Source organism: Daucus carota, chromosome 4 (genome assembly GCF_001625215.2).
Source record: "Daucus carota subsp. sativus chromosome 4, DH1 v3.0, whole genome shotgun sequence".
Classification (NCBI taxonomy): Eukaryota; Viridiplantae; Streptophyta; class Magnoliopsida; order Apiales; family Apiaceae; genus Daucus; species Daucus carota.
Window position 1 is genome coordinate 42,822,603 of NC_030384.2, and position 21,466 is coordinate 42,844,068.

General features: G+C 34.1%; 3 protein-coding genes across 4 annotated transcripts; 2 read left to right on the plus strand and 1 right to left on the minus strand.

Annotated features, from left to right (window-relative positions):
• The first annotated feature begins 970 nt into the window (after positions 1 to 970).
• LOC108218352 (large ribosomal subunit protein eL20z) lies at positions 971 to 4,885 on the plus strand. Its single transcript, XM_017391265.2, has 4 exons — positions 971 to 1,314; positions 2,157 to 2,232; positions 3,342 to 3,456; positions 4,669 to 4,885. Exons 1-4 carry the CDS (start codon positions 1,095 to 1,097, stop codon positions 4,720 to 4,722), a joined length of 465 nt encoding a protein of 154 aa, XP_017246754.1. The 5' UTR covers positions 971 to 1,094; the 3' UTR covers positions 4,723 to 4,885.
• A 1,602-nt stretch (positions 4,886 to 6,487) lies between these two features.
• Positions 6,488 to 11,315, minus strand: LOC108218351 (SH2 domain-containing protein B). Of its 2 annotated transcripts, none has more exons than XM_064091799.1 (9): positions 10,872 to 11,315; positions 10,149 to 10,340; positions 9,744 to 9,962; positions 9,560 to 9,649; positions 8,132 to 8,415; positions 7,465 to 7,654; positions 7,025 to 7,374; positions 6,771 to 6,848; positions 6,488 to 6,687 (listed from the first exon to the last, which is right to left on the minus strand). In XM_064091799.1, exons 1-9 carry the CDS (start codon positions 11,034 to 11,036, stop codon positions 6,669 to 6,671), a joined length of 1,587 nt encoding a protein of 528 aa, XP_063947869.1. In that variant the 5' UTR covers positions 11,037 to 11,315; the 3' UTR covers positions 6,488 to 6,668. The 2 variants fall into 2 exon arrangements, with proteins under 2 accessions (XP_063947869.1, XP_017246753.1); XM_017391264.2 differs by having other exon boundaries at positions 7,492 to 7,654; positions 10,872 to 11,313.
• Positions 11,316 to 18,216: 6,901 nt separating this feature from the next.
• Positions 18,217 to 21,214, plus strand: LOC108218895 (trifunctional UDP-glucose 4,6-dehydratase/UDP-4-keto-6-deoxy-D-glucose 3,5-epimerase/UDP-4-keto-L-rhamnose-reductase RHM1). Its single transcript, XM_017392052.2, has 3 exons — positions 18,217 to 18,356; positions 18,801 to 20,386; positions 20,477 to 21,214. Exons 2-3 carry the CDS (start codon positions 18,815 to 18,817, stop codon positions 20,918 to 20,920), a joined length of 2,016 nt encoding a protein of 671 aa, XP_017247541.1. The 5' UTR covers positions 18,217 to 18,356; positions 18,801 to 18,814; the 3' UTR covers positions 20,921 to 21,214.
• Positions 21,215 to 21,466: the final 252 nt, after the last annotated feature.

A 21,466-nucleotide genomic window follows, 5' to 3' on the forward strand; every position in this document is an offset into this window, starting at 1 on the left:
AAGGACATGAACTAACTGGCCAATAACATTCAAGGACATGAACAACTGGACTAGTCCACGTGGACGGCTTAAATCAGCCAGATGAAGATTAGACACAGCATTTAAGTACATACATTAGGGGTGAGCAAAAAAAACCGAAAAACCGAAACCGAGCCGAAAAACCGAAAAACCACACCGAAAAAAACCGAAACCGAGAAAAACCGAAAAAAACCGTAGCCTAACCGAACCGACGGTTAACCGAACCGACGGTTACGGTTTTACCCCAATAACCGAACCGAGAAACCGAACCGCTAATATTATTTTAAAATATTTAATATATATATATATATATATATATATTTTGAAATCATATTATTTTAAAATATTTAATATATATATATTTATTTATTCTATATAGATTTATGTGCTACTAACTATATACATTTATATTTTTTTTAATAGATGATCAGTGCATTAGTGATTACTAGTTATCGATTCCCTTGTATCAAGATGGGGTCTGCAGGTCAGCTTTCATCCGATTATTGTCACCATTTGCCAATGTGTGGTAACAAAGCTAATGTGTGGTAACAAAAAATGTAGTCTAGTCCCTGTGTCTTGAGTTTTCAAGTTTTACAAGAAAAAGTTTGTTCAATCTTGCCATCCTTTTAACGATTTAATATCAATATGTTCACTGCCTTTAATTAATTTTTGCACTGTTAATATGACTTTTATAATTTTTATCGATGTTAATATGATATTTATAATTTTTTATTAGCATGATATTCAAGAGAATAAACTATTAAATTTGAAAACCGAAAAAAACCGAAACCGACAAACGGTTAACCGAACCGAAAAAAACCGTTCCGAACGGTTCGGTTACGGTTAATACCTAGAAACCGAACCGAACCGACATACACGGTTTGGTAACGGTTTTTGGTAAAAACCGAACCGAACCGACCCGTGCACACCCCTAACATACATACATCAACGACCTTGTCGTTTACTCTGCAATTGTACTCATTTTCATTACCAACAAAAACCCAAGAATCATCATCAAATTTTTTAAATCTTGGAAACCCCAGAAATTATTAACACGAATTGTTCGGTTTAACAAGATGGGCGAAGGAAAGGGAAGCAGTCAATATGAACACCACCACCATGATGAAGAGCAGCCACCGCCGCCGCCGCCGCCGCAGTACGGAACGTTTCAAGGGGTTGCCAACTATCCTCAGCCGCAGCCGGCGATGGGGTTCCCCCACCCTGTTGCGCCGCCTGGTGCCTCGGGTCAACCCACTGCTCACTACTATGCCCATGGTTATCAGGCTTCTGTTCCTGGTATTAATTTCTTATTTAAACTATATATATGTGTATTAATTAATTAATTAATTAATATAGAATTAAGTTTGCAACTGCTTATGTTGATTGAGCTTGATAGTGGTATTGAATTGATCATGATTTTTTGTAAGTCAACTCAAGCTTAGCTTTTAAGTTCGAAAGTTGAAGGGCTTTGCTGGGTATTGCGTAGGCAGAAAGGTGTGATAGTTGAGACTTTGACGTCGATCGGATCTGGGGTGATCTTAAAGACGAATGCGTTGTGTTTCTGTGTATCTCGGTGGGTAAGTTTTTAGAGTGGGTATAATCTTGACTTTCGGATGAGAGAAGGATATGATCGTGTATGTAGGAAAAGTTGTGTGGATGGAAGTAGATACTTTATTGCTTTGAATTCCAGATTCTGCGACTCGGAGCGGATTTAAGTACTTGAAATGTTCTTAGGAATCAAATATTAATTGTTTTCCAGGATAATGGATTGCTAATTAGTTAGAATGAGTTCTTTGACAAGGTAATCAAACAAGGACTTGGTTTTTCTTCTTGATTGTCATAGTCTGTAGGTTTCTTTATTGACTACCTGATTAGAGTTTCCTTGATGATTTTGACACTGGACTATAGGCTATAGCAAGATTGTAGCTAAGAAGTATATTATTCCATCTTTTCTTGATTTTTGTTGTGTTCTCATTAAATTTCAATAACCCTGCCACATGATTTGTTTCTGATCTTTTGTGCAATAACTTCTCGACAGTTCGACTTAGTATGTATTATGGTTGATCATCTAATATAAATTTGTGTGGTTGTCCCCTATAGCTTTTAATCTTTAATGTTTTGTTATTGTGACGACCTAGGTTATGCTGTTGTTGAAGGAAGACCAATAAGAGAGCCTCGTCTTCCTTGCTGTGGCATTGGATGTGCGTGGTTCCTGTAAGTTGACTTCTGAAACTGGAATCCTGTGTCACTTTATCTACATGTATATAAATATATGTATTCGAGTTGAACCAATATTTAGAATTAGAGAGGCTGTGGTTGATGTTTCAAAATTAATTGTTAAATCAAAATTCCAATGAATTAAATTAATTAAGGACTGGCAGTGTATCTAGTCATATACTATTTGATGATCTGTCCACCTAACATTCAGTGTAGCAGTTCCACGAAGCTTGAAATTGAGGTGTCATTGGAACTTATGATTGAAGATATATTGAAATCACATTTTGTACCACAACCCATCCTATCTAATAGAAAAGGATCTTATGATCCTGAACCGACCTTACCTGGAATTGCCAATCCCTAGTCTGTCTATGAAAATCAAATCTAATTTAGTATGTGTTAGTTAAATCTATATATTTGCGGGAAGGGAAGTGAAGAAAATTCCCTTGATCACATCTATCACAAGGTTTTCTTATCCCTTATAAGCTTGAAGAATATTTATGCAACAAAAATGTCAGCTATCATGTTCCAAGATTCTAATACTAATTAAAGCTTTTGCCTTGAGAGCAAATTTCCCTGCTTTATAGTGTCTAGTTTCAAAAAATTCTTCGTGAAATTTGGCCATCTGTGTTCATATCAAAATAGTTTATGATGGTTTGAGAGTGGTTAGGTAGCATATAGTTGCCTTATTTTTCTTTTGTCACCAGGCTTCCATACAATTAATTTTGCATCATTTCCTTTTCTGAAGTAGTAGCAGAGCTGCAAATTAATCAACAATGATAGGATTTTGCATAGCTTGCTTCAAAAATACTCTTATGTATATTAAGATTTCTGGAATATATGTTTTATAATTATAGAGAAGAACATAGTTAATTTATTGATGCAACTTTTAATCAAAAACCAGCAACCACATTCAAGATCTTGTACATAATTCTATAAATCGGAATAATAGAGCTTATTCCATCAGCTTAAAAGTAGTATAGGTGGACCTGTAAAAGGCTCCGTGACAGTTTTTTGCTAAGAAATTGATAAATGTTCTATAGTGTCAATTTCTGAATCCTGGCGACTTTCGGACACAATGCAAATGACCTGTATTTTCTTTGAAGGTTCATAATTGGCTTCTTTCTTGCTGCTATTCCTTGGTATTTTGGTGCCTTTGTTCTACTCTGCGCCAGATATGACCACAGAGAGAAACCAGGATATGTTGCTTGCACAATAGCTGTAAGTAGTACTGAACTCAGATCGGTTACATTAGCAGAATTGTTTTTGCCTTTGGCGTAAATCTTATTTTATGCCAGGAGATGCTGCTGTGTTTTCCTCTATCCTTCCACTTCTAGGGCAACACATTAACTGTAATATGTGCATGTTGTACCTTGTGATATGTGAACATTAACTGCGTCATGTATCATTTATATGCAGTCAATCATTTTGTAAAGACTTCTTGGGCTCAAGTTACTAACAAAGGACATATTTTACATCTGTCTGAGACACTAGTATATTAACTGCTTGACCTCATATAGTTCAATATTTCTTCTTCTTTTAGCCCTCGTATTTATCCTTTTTGAGTTCCATTTCAAGAGAACAAATTGTTACATTGGTTTTTTGTGTCTACTTTGCAAGCATGTATGTAACTATCCTACATTGCGTCCATTTCTATGACACAACCTGAAAACTGTGTCTAAAGACTTGAAGAATATAGTAAGTAAATTAACTAAATCCATTTATGCTGAAGCGATCTTCTTGCGAGTGTTATTTTAAATTTATTGAGATGGCATTTTGAAGCAAATATAATGGATAAATGTGTATACCACAAGTTAGTATGAGTAAGTATATCTTCTTGCTAGCTACAAATGAAATAAAGATGTTAAATTGACACCAAGAATAAATTGTCAAAACTTTTCGAGAGATCTACGACTTCTCTAAGAAATTTAACTATACCAAGATCAATCTAAGGGAGTATGGCAATGTCACAAAAGAACTATATCAATAAAGTTCCTGAAGGTATGCGAGATATTAGACTAATTGATACCCTTGTCATGATACCAGATCCGTTTACAAAGGCAGAGCTACCGAAGATCTTCTATGAGCACATATTTAGTTTCATATCTTCTCTTATGTTTAGATACTATCCTGTGGTATAAATAAGTTAATGTATGATCTAATAGAATTTTGCAGTCATATTCTATTTGTTGAAATAGATATATTATTATAGACGATAGAACACATTGGTAGACATGTCAAATTATTTGACATTTTGATGTCTATCACTCTCCTGATTATGGACAAAACTTTTGAAGACTTTTTTTTTTTAAATTTAAGATGCCTCTTAAAATTTCTTATTGCTGGAAAACGGTGTAGTCATATTTTATTTACCCACCTGAAGTTGTACAGATATCACAGACAATGTGCATTTACTCCTGTTTCTATTTGCAGGCTGTTCTTGCTGCTTTTGCTACCATATTTGATCTGACATCAGATAGCTGGTGATCGATGCATATCTGTTGAAAGCGAGCTAGCTTCCTGTAAAGTCGTTATTACAGACATATGTTTGGGGTTGTAAAATTAATTTTATATTTATATCTATTTGTTTATGTACAAACACTTACCTGTTTTGTTGCTATTTCCTGGCTATGAATAACTTTTCGTTTTACATGCGTAGTAGTTTCGGTACTTTCGATTGAAGTTCAACATGCATCTTTGTAATTTGTTGATGCAGAGCAAGACTATGAACGTCAAATTTATCTTGAAGCGCACGAGAAGACTTCCCTTATATGTATGCTATTATTTTTCATTTAAATTTAATTAGCTTAACTGTAAAAATTGGGCCCACAAGGGTTGGTCTAGCTGGTTAAAAGAGGAGACATGTATCCTCTTGGTCACAGGTTCGACTCTTGAAAGGAGCAGAATTTGTGATTATACCTCCTGGATCAGAGCCTGTCGTGCAAAAAATCAATTAGTTTGCTTTCTGCTTGTTAAAATATTTTTGAATGTCTTAAGACTTTGAGAAAATCCCGAATGAGGACTTCACCCTCCATTCTTAAAAGTTAAAAGTATTAGTTAAATATATTGTACCTACTTCAAATTTTCTCTTATCAGGTTTACTTCAAAATCCTAAATAAGAATTTCACAGCCTTCACTTGGAAACTCATTACACAGTCAAGTGAACAAAATTTAAATATCATTGTCAAATCCAAATTAAAACACACACATACAATAAAACCTTGATTAATTAAAAACCCATGGTATATTAAATTTTGAATAAATGTTTCTGATGCCAATATAATACTTATATTCTATATTTAATTTGATTAATTAATAATGAGCTACTCAAAAAGAATATTAAGTTGTGAGTGATAATGTGAAATATTCGATAAATATGGTTGGACTACATTTCGTCGCATCTTTCTAGACTGAGCTTGAAACGAAATCTTACTCTTTACAGGATTTCCTTTAATTGGTCAGGTTGTGTTTTGCCGGTCTTTTAAATTCTTAGTCAAGGACAAGGACTAGAGGTTTTTTGGGGTGATTTAACAGATATGTACTCTTAGTTTTATTAGTTATGTCAAGTTGGTTCCGCAGTAGCACTGGCTAATTGAATATCAAACTCTGATGTAATCCGGGTTCGAACCCCGGCTGCGGATTTCCTTTTTTTGCAATTTTTATTGTGGATCTGATTCGAGACACGTTAATGCAACGCTACATACAGCAATAGCATTGTAAAATATTCAAACACTGGTAGATTCTTGTTCACTTTTTTCCCTTTCATATTTTCATTACCTTTTCTCTGAGGAAAGGAGGAACAAATTAGCATTACCACACTTAGTTTTGCAAATCATTTTAGCATATTGTTGGACTTGCTCTAAATCAGGTTCAAGATATAAGATTGCGAATAATACGCGCAGACATAACAGAATGAGCTGATTATTCACATATAATCCATATTGAAATTACATCATGCAAGAACATGCAACTTCATATATCAAGTGAGGTGTTTGAGCAAGGAAACGTGTGAATCTTCTTGCTATCGCCATACCATTTGTACCCCCCGTTCTTGTAAAACTTTTGGCCATGTTTGTTTTGAAAGAGGTAGGTGCTGTGTTTTTCAAATAACTATAATTTTTTAATTTAAAATATTATAATCTAATGGGATTGTATTTCAATCGCTTTTTGATCACTTTTTGTGGATCATAATACAATCTCTCACAGGGTACTATAATCACACAATTTGACGGAATGGGTCGCCAATTTGATATATAACCCCAATGAAAAGGCACTACCCCTTTAGGATGAGAAGATCAACTATCACAGAAGCTACACAAAAAGATTTTTGTTGTCACTAAATATACATGATAATAGATCCTAACATTTACTCACTCAAAAAGGGGTACACTCTCTCCGGCAAACAGATTGTACATATATACATCTCAAATGAGCTAGAAAGTTCTTCTGATCCTGCAAAATAATGAACCATGCAAACTTAGCATTAGACTGATGCACCTGATATTAACTAATTATAAATAGTGAGTACGTCTTACCTCCCCAATCGAGAAAGCTCGGGCTCTTCAAGTAGCATTTCTTTAAGCGGCTTCGCATTGGTTTCTTTGGCACCAGAGCTGGTTAGGCAAGAGAGAAAACTGGTTACTAAAATCTATTATAACTGACAATGAAAAAAGATTGAGCTCAGAACCATAGACAGTCAACAAAAATAGGGTTACTATATGTCAAATTAGACACACAATTAATGTCATTGGCAGAAACCGCGAAAAACAAAAAGGAAAGAGAAACACACCTATAGATCAAATCGAGAGACAGAAGCTTGTGGTGAATACTATAATCACAACCAACATAAGTGACTGCAAGACTACCGGCATCTGGATGGGGCCAGCTCCTTGATGTAGGAAACCGCAGTACAAATGTTCCAGGGTCTTGAAACCTTCCATTACCCTGGAGTGAAGCTTCTGCTTCTTCTTTCGAAATGAGCCCTTCAATCCATTTTGGTAACACAGAATCCCAAATCGCTTTTATCCATTCTTGTGATATTGTAGAAGCTACAGGGTATAGCCAGTGCCATAGCCTCTCGAAGTTTTCACGGGTCACTAAATCTTGACATCCAGCAATTTTCCGCAGAAGCTCCAAGTCCTGGAAAAATTAGTATCAAATGATATTTGCTGAACATAATTAATCAATATAAGTCTTATAAGTTATAAGCCAGAAAATCTTCAGCTGTACGTCAACAATATAAGGAAAGATCGGGACCTCCAATGATAAATATCTAGTATTGCAACAGGAGATTTTCTTGAACTGTTCTTCAATCTCAGGAGCCAAATTCTCCCAAAGAACTTGTTTATTCTTTTCTGAAACCAAATTCCAAGTTTTAGTTCCATCCTCGAGAAGTTTCTTTGACATAACTATTTGGTGCCTGAAAAAATATAAACTTTCTACATAAGTACCACCAGGACAGGCCAATATCAATCAAGTCATTTAAAAACTTTGACTAAGGAAGTGTCAACATAATTTGGAAGGAATTAAATACATAATTTCTGTGTTATAGTCATGATTAGAACAGATAATACAAGCACTAGAAGTAGTGTTTTTCCAACATCATCAACATCTTAAGTTGTATTACGCTGAATGTCCTAGATCAAGAATACTATGATTACTCGTAGCACATCACCAATTGTAGCAGCAAAAAATTGACATTGGCATAGCTGAATGCTAAAAAAAACTAAAAATAATTGCACTTTCATATCTAACTGATAAACTAAATTTGAACCTCTGGCTGTCTCAAACAAATTATTACTGATATGTAGCAAAGCACTATGTGAAAGTATGCCAACTAAGACTGCTAAATATAAGGAATTCTGAAAGACTAAGATATAATATTCATGTTGATTACCTATGATGAAAACATCCTGAATACATAGAAACCTGCTCGGCAAAGTCCAGAAGTTCTTGTTCAGACGCTAGCATTGCTATTTCCCTAAGCATCAGAGACCTCTCACTTGGGCCATCTAGGCAGTATTTGAATACAATTGAATCTGAAACTGGATATTTACAACTTGACATGCTGCGGGAATTTGACATTGTTGCTTCATTACTTTCTGAACCAGATGGACAATGTTCTGCTTCTATAGGAATTTCTTGCATGTGTCGCAAACTTGCCTTATATGCACTATTATCCTAATTCACAGGGTGATAAACACGATAACCGTGGTTCAAATTACACCAATACTGTATGGCAAAGGAAACAATACAATCACAAAAAACATGGACATCAAAGCATACAATTTATATGGATAAATCCATTCATTAATGATGGATGACTTCCAACAAACCTAAACTCCAAAAACCATAGCATAGTTCAAAAGACACGACATTAATAAGTACATTTGCAATTTTGCTATACACATTAAGGGGAACTTAAGAAGAAAGGGAAGAAAGAGAGTGCAGGATTCGCCGAGCTTTTAATAAGAAAATTTCAATTTCAAGGAAGTCAGAGTGAGATGTGATAGCAACGCTCCGTCTGTTTCCTGAAGTATATTTTTTAAGTTTAGCTTCAGGAATTTTCTAGGATTTCTGATTTTCTTGCCTCTCGCATTTGTTTGAAAGCAAATATTCTCCTAATTTCCTCTGTTTGTTTTAATATGGGAAAATAAAATTTATTTAATGGAGGAATATTTCTTTAAAAAATGTTATGAGTTTTTGGAAAATGACTTCTCCATTTCAGAAAAGATAACATTTTTCAAATTGAATATTTTCTTAACTTTTTTCATGATAGTCAAATAATGGAAAATATAATATTTTCTCGAAATTTATTTTACAGGGAATCATTTTCCAGAAAAAAAAACCATAAACTATTCTCCAGAATCAAGTTATTTTCAGACAAACAAGCAGAGCCTAATACAGCTAATTCTTTGTATATTCTGGTCAAAAACAGTGTAAATACAAGTATTTGACATGTCAAAATTTATGATATGTACTTCATTTGTTTTTGGAGTAAAGCTCACAAGTTCATAGTAGTTTTCGAAGATAACATTCGTGAAGAGTCGGGGAAACCTAGCATGTGGCTATATAAAGCTTTATATTAACTTTTAATATATTTAAAACCACCCTCTTTACTTTCGGAAGCAAGGAAATCCCAATGCTGACATCTTATATTGGAATAGTGGCAGCACAATCATACAAATGAGCAGTATACTAAGTAACTTTTTTCTAGATAAAGAATTGTTCTTCAGCATAGGAGCAAAACTCCAGTTCGCACATTCTCCAAAATGGCACCACGACGGAATACATTAACATTGAGAGGAGATAAAACATGACTAACCTTTCCGCAAACAATGCTCCCCACACCATCATTGTCTTCATCAATGTCCAAGGCACTTGATTCATCAATAGATAGTTCAAGAGGGGGATCCTGACATCATAAAAAAATTAAAGAAAAATATTTTAAAGTGATGTCAACAAGAAAATTTAAAGGCTGTAGATTTCTAATAATTACTAGCATGCACCTTCAGGTAATGATCCTTCACATCTGATGCATGTGATAAGACCTCCACTCCATAGACATAACCCTGTATCTCGTAATTAACTTTGATATCTTTATGAGTAGAAGACAACGACACTGTCCTCGGACCTTTTAAATGTAACCCCTTTTCTGATGTGGATGATAAAGGCTTCTCTCCAACAAGCACCCCGTTGGTGTAAATACGCACAAAATCAATAGAAACCTGATACGAAGCCATCAACATATAATCTTGTTACTATTGACAAGAATGAGTAATCACAAAAAAGCATCCTTATTTAAAAGTATATATGCATTTACATCTTTTTTATAGTACATCTCAATAATCAGCAATCCAAAAAGTCTAATAATACTATATTGGCTGAATTTCAAAGTTGGTGAGTTTATGTACCTCGCATCCAACATGAACCCATTTCTTGAGGGGGAAATCAGTCTTCGAAGAAGCATATGTGTTTTCTATCCACGATACTGGATCTGTGGGGCTAGGTGCTTCTTGGTGTAGAAAAGGCAAGGGAAACAGCATCAACTTCTTGTTAGCACTCAGCCCAAGGAAGGGGACATTGTAAGCTTTATCAGGATCAGCCTGCACAATTACACAAAAAACAATAAACATAACCTTTCCGCCATTGACATAGTGATAGGGGTGTCGTTTATGAAATGCGAGAATTTTTGCTTTCATTAGAGTTCATGATGCATTGTCAGTATATTAAAAACTTGACACAAACTTTACATAGATTCTCCTCTATGTACACTGTACTGAAACTAGTTGATACTTGATAGTAATGAGGAAAGTTAAGGAAACAAAAAACAAAAAACTGAAAAAAAAACAATAACAAAATTAATAAAAAGAAATAAATAAAATAAAATAAGATAAATCTCAACAAAGGACTAAGGAGGACAGCTAGAAACAAAACATGACACAATCAAAAACCAGAAGCTCTTGATTAACTCGACAAACCAAAACAAAAACTTATAAAGCTTGAATATTTCTAAACTTTCACCAAAACACAATCTGATCAAAACCCAATATCAAAAACAGGCAAAGAATCATTAAACCCTCAACTAAAACTGAAGTATATAAGGAAAAGAAAAGATTGTAAAAATGCAAAATGACCTGATAAAGAATTACAGATGGAAATGAAGTGGAGATGGTGGAGATATAAAGCCAGAAGGATATAAAGAAACCCCTCCTGCTGCTTTCATCTTCTTGATTAACATTGACTTGAAAGTTGAGATCTTTCAACAAAGAGTACTTTCTTTCCATCTCACTGGAACCCATTTTTCTTTTAACCAAAAGGAGCTCAAAATTTCACAGCACTGTATATTTGATCAGTGTTCTTTCTTTGTTTTCTGTAGGGTTTGTGTGGGAAATTTTATATTATGAATATATGAGTAAAGAAAGTTTATGGGGGCTTTGTGTACAAATGATGTTTGTGTATGTAATTGTCTCTGTATAGCCTATTTTGGCAATTCAGTAACTATTGAACTTGGTTCGTGTTCTTCGCGTTCAGCTCTACGGAGATGTATTGTGAGTGTTGCCCATTTACAGTTATGGACCTATAGTCAATTACCAGTCAACAACAATAAAATTGTGAAAACGTCGTTAGTTGTAATGATGTCGAAACGTAATCTCCCCCTATTCTACAAAATTTAAAATTAATTCTAAAATAAGGTTTATATTTATATATTAATTTTTAAAATTAAATATTTCAAAGATATTTAATGTTATTTATTAATAAATAAGCATATATATTCACTTATTTTCTTCAAAAATAAACTATCAGAATCATTATTTATTCGTATCATTTTTTAAATATCTTATAAAATACTCCCTCCGTCCCTCCCATTTCTTTACACTTTCCTCTTTGGGCTGTCCCATCCAATTCTTTACATTTCAAAACTTACCAAAAATAGTTAATGGGTCCCACCACTTCTTCACTTTTCTTTCCTTTTCACACTACTTTTACTCCATTATCTTCTTTTTATACATTAAAAATCAATGGGTCCCACCACTTCACCCACTTTTCTTACTCTTTTTCACTACTTTATACATATTTCTTAACCTCCGTGCCCAACCCATTTGATAAGAAATGGGAGGGACGGAGGGAGTATTATTTTGTGACAGCGATGGGGTGGCTGTACCATCTCTAACAGGTCAGTAACTGGGTTTTGTCTTTAACTCGGTGCCTCTCTCATTTCTTAGCAAGCCAAGAAACAAACTGTTACTTCTCATAGTACTGAGGCAGGATATCGAGCTCTTGCTTCTATTATGTGGCTTAAATATTTGCTAGCTAATCTCATTGTTCCTGTATTGTGTGTTGTGCTGGTGTATTGTGATAATCAAGCAGCTGTTGATATTGCTAACAATACCGTTCAACATGTTCGCACAAAGCACATTTGAACTCGATTGTCACTTCATACGGGAGAAAGTTCAAGCTGGAATTATTCTTCCATTGAAGATTTCAACTAAAGATCAGTTGGCAGACATTTTTACTAAGGATCTTGGTGACTCTTTCCATATGTTCCAAGCTTGGTTTTCACAATCCTTGGGTGTTTCAACTCTCAAGCTTGTGGGGGGAGTAGCTTGATTTTCACAATCCTTGTGTGTCTCAAGCTTGTGGGGAGAGTAATACGGGTGCTAAGGATCATGTGGCAGTCTTGGTACGTCTTAAATCATAGTATAAGGCTACAGTGATGTTGGTCTTGATTCACCAGAGCATGAAGGAACTGCAGGGTAGTGTGTGGAAATGACAGCTGAAAATTACAGTTAATTACATCTGGAAATAGTCAACTACAGTTGACTGGTTGTAACAATATAAAACCACAACTATCTTGTCATTTCTGATATTTAGCTCACCAGTTGTGGTGATTTTATACAGTCATAGAAAAATTGGGAACATGGAACATGATTTTCATAACTGGGATATGTGAGTACTCCCTCCGTCCCTTTTTAGTCCATTTTGGAAAAAAGTACACATACCAAGGAATAATTGATTGTATAAACTTTTTCATTAAATAACTCTAATTAATATCTTGAAAATGGTGGAATACCCCTACTTTGTGTCTTGAAAACATGAATTCAACCAAGTTTTAAATAAGTCAAGCCTTGAAAATTGAAATTATGGAGATATATTTGAAAAACTATCATTAAATTAGTTTTGAAAGTATAAATGGACAGATAAATAGGGACAAATTTTTACTTCCAAAGTGGACAGATAAATAGGGACGGAGGGAGTATTGTTTTTCCTTTTACTTTTGCTTGTGACCTCACGTCTCACCTAAGCTGCAGCTGCATTTAAGTGATGAAATTACCTTGGTTTGTTTCAGAAACTCTTTTCCCGTAATAAATGGGCACCAGCCCAGTCCATTACAAACAAGGAAACAACAATATTTAATTGGGCTCGTCCGTCGGTTGGGCCAGACTTTTGCATATTCATGTGCTGGGTTCACAGACTTATCACGTGACAATTATTATTTTCGGTGGGGCCGATAGAGTCCCAGGTAGTGAGTGGAATACTTTGTGCGTGACTGCGTGCAGCTTAAATTTATTTAACTTTATCGCACAAAAATAAATTGAGACGGGGAATTCTTTGACATTGGTCAGATAATTTATGATTTTTTCAATCGATAAAAAAAAATTTAACGATTGTTTATAATCATGCTTTTAATATACTTACTCATAAACTATTATAAGTTCCCATAATGTAATACTTCACATGTCCCTCTCATTTTTTTACAATTTTTTTACATTGCTCGACACGTATTTTAAGGCGCATATAAAATATAGTTTTGTAACTTATTTTTAAAAATTTTATTTTTTATATAAAAATTTAAACATCAAATTTTTATTCAAAAGAAAAAAAAGAGTTTAAAATAATTGATCAAACTACGTTTTACGAGAGCATTAGAATGCATGTCGAACTCCCGTCCCCCAATGTAAACAAATGATGGAGACGGAGGGAGTATGAAATTGTAATCTCCAAACTCAAGTTTATTACTAATAAAATCACTAATAAAATCACAGAAATGGAAGTGTGGTGGTGTAAGGGTGTAGATGTTGTGGGTAGCTAGAACAGTGACGCGTCTGACTTGAAAAGCTGGATCTTAGATCTGATAATAATTATTCATATGCATTTGCGGCGAGGATGAATATGAACATGAATCCAGACAGCCTGTCTATCTGCATTTTCCAGCTTAGTGCCTGTTTGGGGTTGTGGTTGTCAACCACAACAGCAGCTTTTTGTCAATAAGCTGGTACAAGGTTGTTTGGTAACGTCCTAAACAGCTTTTTCTAACCGCGCTTTTTGTCTAAAAGCTGCTTTTACAGAAAGCAGGTATACCCCTGCTTTTCACAAAAGCGGCTGTTGCGCCCCGCTATTGCAAGTCCTGGCATCAAACCCTAGCACCTGCAATTATTTTTGTTCATAAAACAAAACAACAAAACAAGCATTACACATTTATGAAATACTTTTTTTTATTCTAATCTGAATTATTATTGCCCGTTAAACATTTAAAATTACGTAATGCTAAAAATTATTTTATTTTATATTAGAATATAAAAAATAAATGATAAGTTACTGTTGAAAATATTTCACCATAATTATATAGTTTTGCAAATAGAATATAGTTTTTAATCATAAATTTTAATACTTATTCCTACATAATTTTATATTTTAAATATGATTTGTATATCATTACTTACTTTATATTTTTTTAGTTTGATGAAGAGATTGACTTTAATAACTTATAAATGAACCTATGAAATATATATTATTACAAATTATATATATATATATATATATATATATATATATATATACTAATATTAATAACATATATTCTTTTAAGAACCTGATACATTATAAAAAAATTAGTTAATTTTTTTTTAAAAAAAGCAGTATTAATAAATTGCAGATGTTAATAAAATTTGCAGTACACGTATAAAACATTTTATTGTAATAATGTATAGTAAACAACAACAAATTACCTTTTTATTAAGATAAAGCAAGCATCATGCATCCTCCTTTTTTTTTTTTTTTTTTAATTCATGCATCCTCCTTCTCCATTACTCCTATAGTGTTTTAGTTGGACTTTGACTCGTAATCTTATTGTGTTTATTTTAAGGATAGTCCCATAGTGTTTTAGTTTGCTTAATTTTTATTTTTTTTCCTTTGTGAAAACTTAATTTTTATCTTAAATAATTTTTTATTTTCTTATTTTATACAACTATAATTTGTTGTTCAATATTTGTCTATAAAATAATGAATAAAATATTATTTTATTTATAACTATAACTCCAAACAGCAATTTAACAAAAAAATTTACCAAACAGTCTGTTTTCGGCTTTTACTCAAACAGCACATTTGAAATCAAATTTACCAAACAGTCTCAGCTTTTATAAACAGCACTTTTTTAAACAGCACTTTTACTCACAGCAACAGCAATTTTGAACAGCAATCCCAAACAGACCCTTAGTTTACATATCATCGTCATGTGCTCTTTTACGCTCTTCAAACAAATATTCCCGCATCTCATGTCTTCTCAGCCCCTCTCCTCTCTTTTCGATCTCTTGGAGGCCGGGGAATTCTGAGAAATTATTTTTTATTAATTTCAACAATCGAAAAATATTTTACAAACGTGACTCAACTCATTTTCGAGCTCCAACTCGAACATATTTTTATTCTGAACTAGATTTTTAACTTTACTTAGCTTGAACTCAATTATTTTTTATCAATATTGATGTCTTCTACAAATTCTCATCATGAATCCAAATTTAGAACATGTGTATGTCATTCGTGTTTTTGACATTTTTCTCGGAATTGAGTAATTTTGTGGCTATCAAGTCTTGGACTGGATCTAGTGTTTAATAGGGTATGTGCAACACTCTTTGCGTGGAAACTTAGCGTCTTTCTTTTTTCGAATAAAAAACCACTTTGCGTCCTAACCGTTTTCGAGAATAAATCTTTGTGTGATTTCTAAGTCTAGAGGCGTAATATTCTATAAGAAAAGATGTCTCCATTCATTGAGAACGAAGTACCAAATTAATTAAAATTAATAAGCTACTTTTAATACTCATAATCAAAAGAATAATTTCATGATATCCTCAAATTAGAGCACCTCTCGTAAAATTAGTTATAATTAAATAATCGTCTTAACTTTAGATTGTCCTAGATATCTTTGGAGATTTCAATAGACAATTTTCACAAGGTCAATTAGGTTGGTGATAACTGATACTCCCTCTGTCCCATTTAATTGTATACGTTTCTTTTCAACTGCTCGACACGCATTTCAATGCTCTTATAAAACATAGTTCCGTAACTTATTTTTGAGATTTTCTTTTTCGGAATAAAAATATAACATCCAAACTTTAATTCAGAAAAAGAAAATTTTAAAAATAAATTACACAACTACACTTTACAGGAGCATTAAAGTCCGTGCCGCGTCCCCGTCCCCCAATGTATACTACTCAGGGGGACGGAGGGAGTAACTTATAAGCTCCTTAATTTATTTGTACTGTGTTTTAATTGTTATGCAAATATATAAGTATTATATATAAATTTTCTTTAATAACTAACAATAAATAAATTATGCAATCACTAAAAGAACATATTTACTAATTTCGGACGAAATATATTACCACCGCACTACATAATTGACTCACATTACAAGCATTATAGGGAAGAAAATAAAAATTACACATAAGAATTTTTTGTGTCATGTCTCATCATTTATAGTTCGAAAATCTTTCCCGTGATATCTAATTAAAGAGGGGATAAAACAAACTTTGCGTTGTATTTAAAACTTGACTATGTAACAGTACCAAATACAGCGAACTAATGAGAAGATTTGACTGAAGCACATGAATTACCGAGAAAGGTTCAGGATTCATTTTAGTTAATTATAAAACTGATAATTGGTTTTTTATTTCAATAACAATTGTTAATTTTAAAAAATTATACTTTTACTCTGCGTGCTCTTCAGAAAATTCATACATTTCTACCCATTTGTGAGAAAAAAGCCTAAAGAAAGGTCAGTTGTGAAGGCGGGAGCTCCGGAAAGAAGGTTCTCTAGTCTATGGTCAATGATAAGAGATTAAAAGTGATGGCGCGGGCTTCTTGATCAAGTAATTACGTGTTGAGCTAACCGACAGCAGATTTACATCCGAGTGTGACTATCCATGGTCCGCGTTACAGCCTGCGCTGATTTAATGTCGACTATTTTATACGCAAAGTTTCTTCATTGGATTTTTTTTGTTAAGGAAGATCGGTTTGCAGCAACTCTGGCCAGTGGCCACCTGGAAAAATAAAACTACTCTTCCGTCTTAATACTTTTTCTGTTTGCATTTGTCACGTTTGCCAACACACATTTTTATCGTTAATATCTTTAAATTCATGTTAGTATTAAATATAAAAATTTCACCGTATCAAAGTACTCATGAATACGAACCCAATAAGATCACTCACGACTATATTTAGTTTTATAGATGAGATGTAAATTAGTCATTCATCTCATGTCATAAACAGTCCCAACATTTCAAACGAGAAAAGTAAATAGAAACGAAGGGAGTATCTCAAGAGCATCTCCAAATTCGCAAACTTCTCGTAAAAATAATAAATATAGTAGAAATAAATAATATAGATATCATGTTTGGTTTGGTGCTTGAGTTTAGCAGAAGCTCCATCGAATAAAATCATAAAATTATTCCATTAGTTAAAAAAATTGCCAATACAATTATTTTCGAAACATTCATATTAAAAAAAATCTGTTATTTAGAATTTATGATTTAAAACTTTTAATATAACACAATTTTGACAATTTTGTAAAATCAAATTTTAAATATAAAAATAAGTTATTGAAACATTATAATTTTCAGCTTCTCATATTCCGACTTAAAAAATAGGAATTAATTTAATATTATAAATAATTTGCCTGTGACTTTTAATCCCAGCCAAACATCAACGAAACATTTTAATAAATTTTGTTATTCAACAAACAATGAAATAAACCAAAGCTCTCATTTGGGTAAGAACAAGATTAAATCTAATACATTATAAAAAAATTGTCTCAACACATTAGTATCAGCTAACTAAAAATCCCCGATTCAACCGATTAATCCCCAACAATGTTACCGGCCGATTCGATTTATAAAATTCGATTAATTCAAATTAAGATATTATATTACTTTAATTATAAACAATTAAAAAACTTGTGATATAATAAATATATGTTTGTTAATAAATGACTAATATAATAATAATTAAATATTAAATAATATTTAAATATTAAAATACAATCAATTATTAATCTCTGAATCAGTCCTTCAACCGATTATATCCAATTTCTCATTTTTGTAACATTCATTAGTATAAGTGAATTTTAATATGGTGAAGTTGGAAGAAATCTGAGAGGCGAGTGTGATGTGATATGTACGAAAAGGAGTATAGGTATGGTTAGCTTATAAATAAGGGGCAATTACGATTGTCTCTCCTCACGTTTCGCTGTGCTGAGAGTTGCTCTTGCCTCCTCCTCCTCCCTCATTATCTTCTCCTCTGCTTTCAAAGTCTTTTCTGCGTCTCCCTTCATTCCTACATTCATTCCTGTAAGTTCCTTCTCACCCCTCTTTATCTTTTCTTTTTTCTTGCTTTTTTAAGCTTTTTATTGTTGATTTCTTATATCATGCTGCTCCTGTATTATTAATCTCTGTAGATCTACCTCTCTTAGCTTTTACTATATTCAAATCTGTGTTGATCCAGATCTAGCTTAACTGTGATTTGTATGTGTGCGCGCATAATGTACGTGCGTTTTGTTTATCCTCATAATTGAGGGATGGGGGGTTGTTATCTCTGCATTTTCTGTTTGGATCTGGGTTTTTTAAGTTTTTGATTTTTTGTTGGGTTGGTTGGTGTTGAATGTCTTTGTGATCGCTTTTGAAAACTGACCCAATTCGTTAGGCTTGGAAAAAGTTGTTGATATTGTTTGATCCATGCTGGAATTTGTCTGATAAGTTGTGATCTGATCTTGTTGAATGTGTTTTTACTGCTAGAATTTTGGTTTGAGATGGCTAATTATACTCCCAAGAATATCCTGATTACGGGAGCTGCTGGCTTCATTGCTTCTCATGTGGCTAATCGTCTTGTTCGGAGCTACCCTGAGTACAAGATCGTTGTGCTCGATAAGCTTGATTACTGCTCCAATCTTAAGAATCTTAATCCCTCTCGTACTGCTCCCAACTTTAAGTTTGTCAAGGGAGATATTGGAAGTGCTGATCTCGTCAACTATCTTTTGATCACCGAGTCGATTGATACTATTATGCACTTTGCTGCTCAGACCCATGTTGATAACTCTTTTGGTAACAGTTTTGAGTTCACCAAGAACAACATTTATGGTACTCATGTGCTTTTAGAAGCCTGCAAAGTGACTGGACAGATCAGGCGGTTCATCCATGTTAGCACGGATGAGGTCTATGGGGAGACAGATGAGGATGCTGTTGTGGGTAATCACGAAGCTTCACAACTCCTTCCGACGAATCCTTATTCTGCCACTAAAGCTGGGGCTGAGATGCTTGTCATGGCTTACGGCAGGTCATATGGTTTACCTGTTATTACAACCCGGGGTAATAATGTCTATGGTCCTAATCAGTTTCCAGAAAAGTTGATCCCAAAGTTCATCCTTTTAGCCATGAGGGGAATGCAACTTCCTATTCATGGGGATGGTGCCAATGTGCGCAGTTATCTCTACTGCGAGGACGTTGCTGAGGCCTTTGAGGTTGTTCTTCACAAGGGAGAAGTTGGCCATGTTTATAATATTGGGACAAAGAAGGAAAGGAGAGTTACTGATGTTGCCAGAGACATCTGTAAACTTTTTTCTGTGGACCCAGAAACAAATATTAACTATGTAGAGAACAGGCCATTCAATGATCAGAGGTATTTCCTAGATGATCAGAAGTTGAAAAACTTGGGCTGGGCTGAGCGCACTACATGGGAAGAAGGGCTAAAAAAGACTATGGACTGGTACACTAGCAACCCTGATTGGTGGGGAGATGTATCTGGAGCATTGCTTCCTCATCCAAGAATGCTGATGATGCCTGGTGGAATTGAGAGACACTTTGACGGATCTGAAAACCGTGACGCTGAATCAACCCGTTTCGTGGATAAATCTGCCCCATCACAGGTTTCTTCCTCAGATCCCAAAAGCACAGTGCCTCAGAAATTAGCTCTTAAGTTTTTAATTTATGGTAGGACTGGGTGGATTGGTGGTCTGCTCGGAAAATTATGTGAAAAACAAGGTATTCCATATGAATATGGAAGGGGGCGCCTAGAGTATCGATCACAGCTAGTGTCTGATCTCCAGATAGTTAAACCCACACATGTTTTTAATGCTGCTGGTGTGACTGGTAGACCCAATGTCGATTGGTGCGAGTCCCACAAAACAGAAACCATTCGTACAAATGTCACGGGTACACTGACACTAGCTGATGTATGCAGAGAGCAAGGACTTCTGATGATTAATTTTGCTACTGGATGCATATTTGAGTATGATGCTGCACACCCAGAAGGTTCTGGCATTGGGTTCAAAGAAGAAGACACACCCAATTTTCATGGATCATTCTATTCAAAGACAAAGGCCATGGTAAGTTTGCCATAATATATTTTACATAGTTTCTGTTTCTTTACTTATAATGTAGTAATGAATACTAAATGTAGTCAACATAAAAAACAGGTTGAAGAACTCTTGAAAGAGTTTGACAATGTTTGCACCCTCAGAGTTCGGATGCCCATATCATCAGACCTCAGCAACCCCCGCAACTTCATCACAAAGATTAGTCGTTATAATAAGGTGGTTAATATTCCCAACAGCATGACAGTCTTGGATGAGTTGCTACCTATCTCAATCGAGATGGCCAAGAGGAACCTTAAAGGTATATGGAACTTCACCAACCCTGGAGTCGTAAGCCACAATGAGATTTTGGAGATGTACAAGCAATATATCGACCCATCTTTTAAATACTCAAACTTCACACTAGAGGAGCAAGCCAAAGTAATTGTAGCAGCTAGAAGCAATAATGAGATGGATGGGGCGAAGTTGAAGGCCGAGTTCCCTGAGTTGCTGTCAATCAAGGAATCATTGATCAAGTATGTTTTTGAACCCAACAAAAAAGTTTAGCTGCTGGTTGAGCACTGTAGAATAGTAAACTTCAGGCGACCTCTACAGTCTTGATTTACCTTACTATTATTACCCTGAGGTCATTATTACTGTCATAGTAGATTTCCTGCTGATTCCTGTGTTTTCTTAATATTGTTATAATATATTTCCTTTTACAAACAAATACCCGTCCGTGTTTAGAAGTTCTTGGTTTATAGGTGTTCCTCCACATATGTTTTCTTCTTCAAGCCACCGCTACTTTTGTAATATGTGATTCTGTTACAGTTCATTTATATCAGTATTCCTTTATTTCTATTCTAATGTTCTCTTTGTTTTGCATATATTTTATCTTCTTACAGTAGATAAGCAAAAATTATAGCAGCTATCAGTTTTAAGTTTTGTTTGTAGATGCACACTTTACTTATCCAGCTTTTTTCAAAAAACACAAACTAATAAAACATGATCAAAAGCAAATGTGAAGAAACCAAAAGGAACGGGCAAATGCATTGCGCTTTTTTAAATTTAAAAGAGGTCGAAAGAATAAATAAACTCAATCCCAACGGCAAA

What these genes read in the sequence shown, in the direction of transcription:
- LOC108218351 (XM_064091799.1), bottom strand. Translation starts at nt 11,036, where the DNA reads ATGGGTTCCAGTGAGATGGAAAGAAAGTACTCTTTGTTGAAAGATCTC. An exon ending in GGGTTCATGTTGGATGCGAG is followed by an intron (nt 9,963 to 10,148) that starts GTACATAAACTC and finishes GCTTCGTATCAG; the next exon opens with GTTTCTATTGATTTTGTGCG. An exon ending in TCAGGATGTTTTCATCATAG is followed by an intron (nt 7,655 to 8,131) that starts GTAATCAACATG and finishes ATATTTTTTCAG; the next exon opens with GCACCAAATAGTTATGTCAA.
- LOC108218352 (XM_017391265.2), top strand. Translation starts at nt 1,095, where the DNA reads ATGGGCGAAGGAAAGGGAAGCAGTCAATATGAACACCACCACCATGAT. An exon ending in TTATCAGGCTTCTGTTCCTG is followed by an intron (nt 1,315 to 2,156) that starts GTATTAATTTCT and finishes GTGACGACCTAG; the next exon opens with GTTATGCTGTTGTTGAAGGA. An exon ending in ATTGGATGTGCGTGGTTCCT is followed by an intron (nt 2,233 to 3,341) that starts GTAAGTTGACTT and finishes TTTTCTTTGAAG; the next exon opens with GTTCATAATTGGCTTCTTTC.
- LOC108218895 (XM_017392052.2), top strand. Translation starts at nt 18,815, where the DNA reads ATGGCTAATTATACTCCCAAGAATATCCTGATTACGGGAGCTGCTGGC. An exon ending in ATTCAAAGACAAAGGCCATG is followed by an intron (nt 20,387 to 20,476) that starts GTAAGTTTGCCA and finishes CATAAAAAACAG; the next exon opens with GTTGAAGAACTCTTGAAAGA.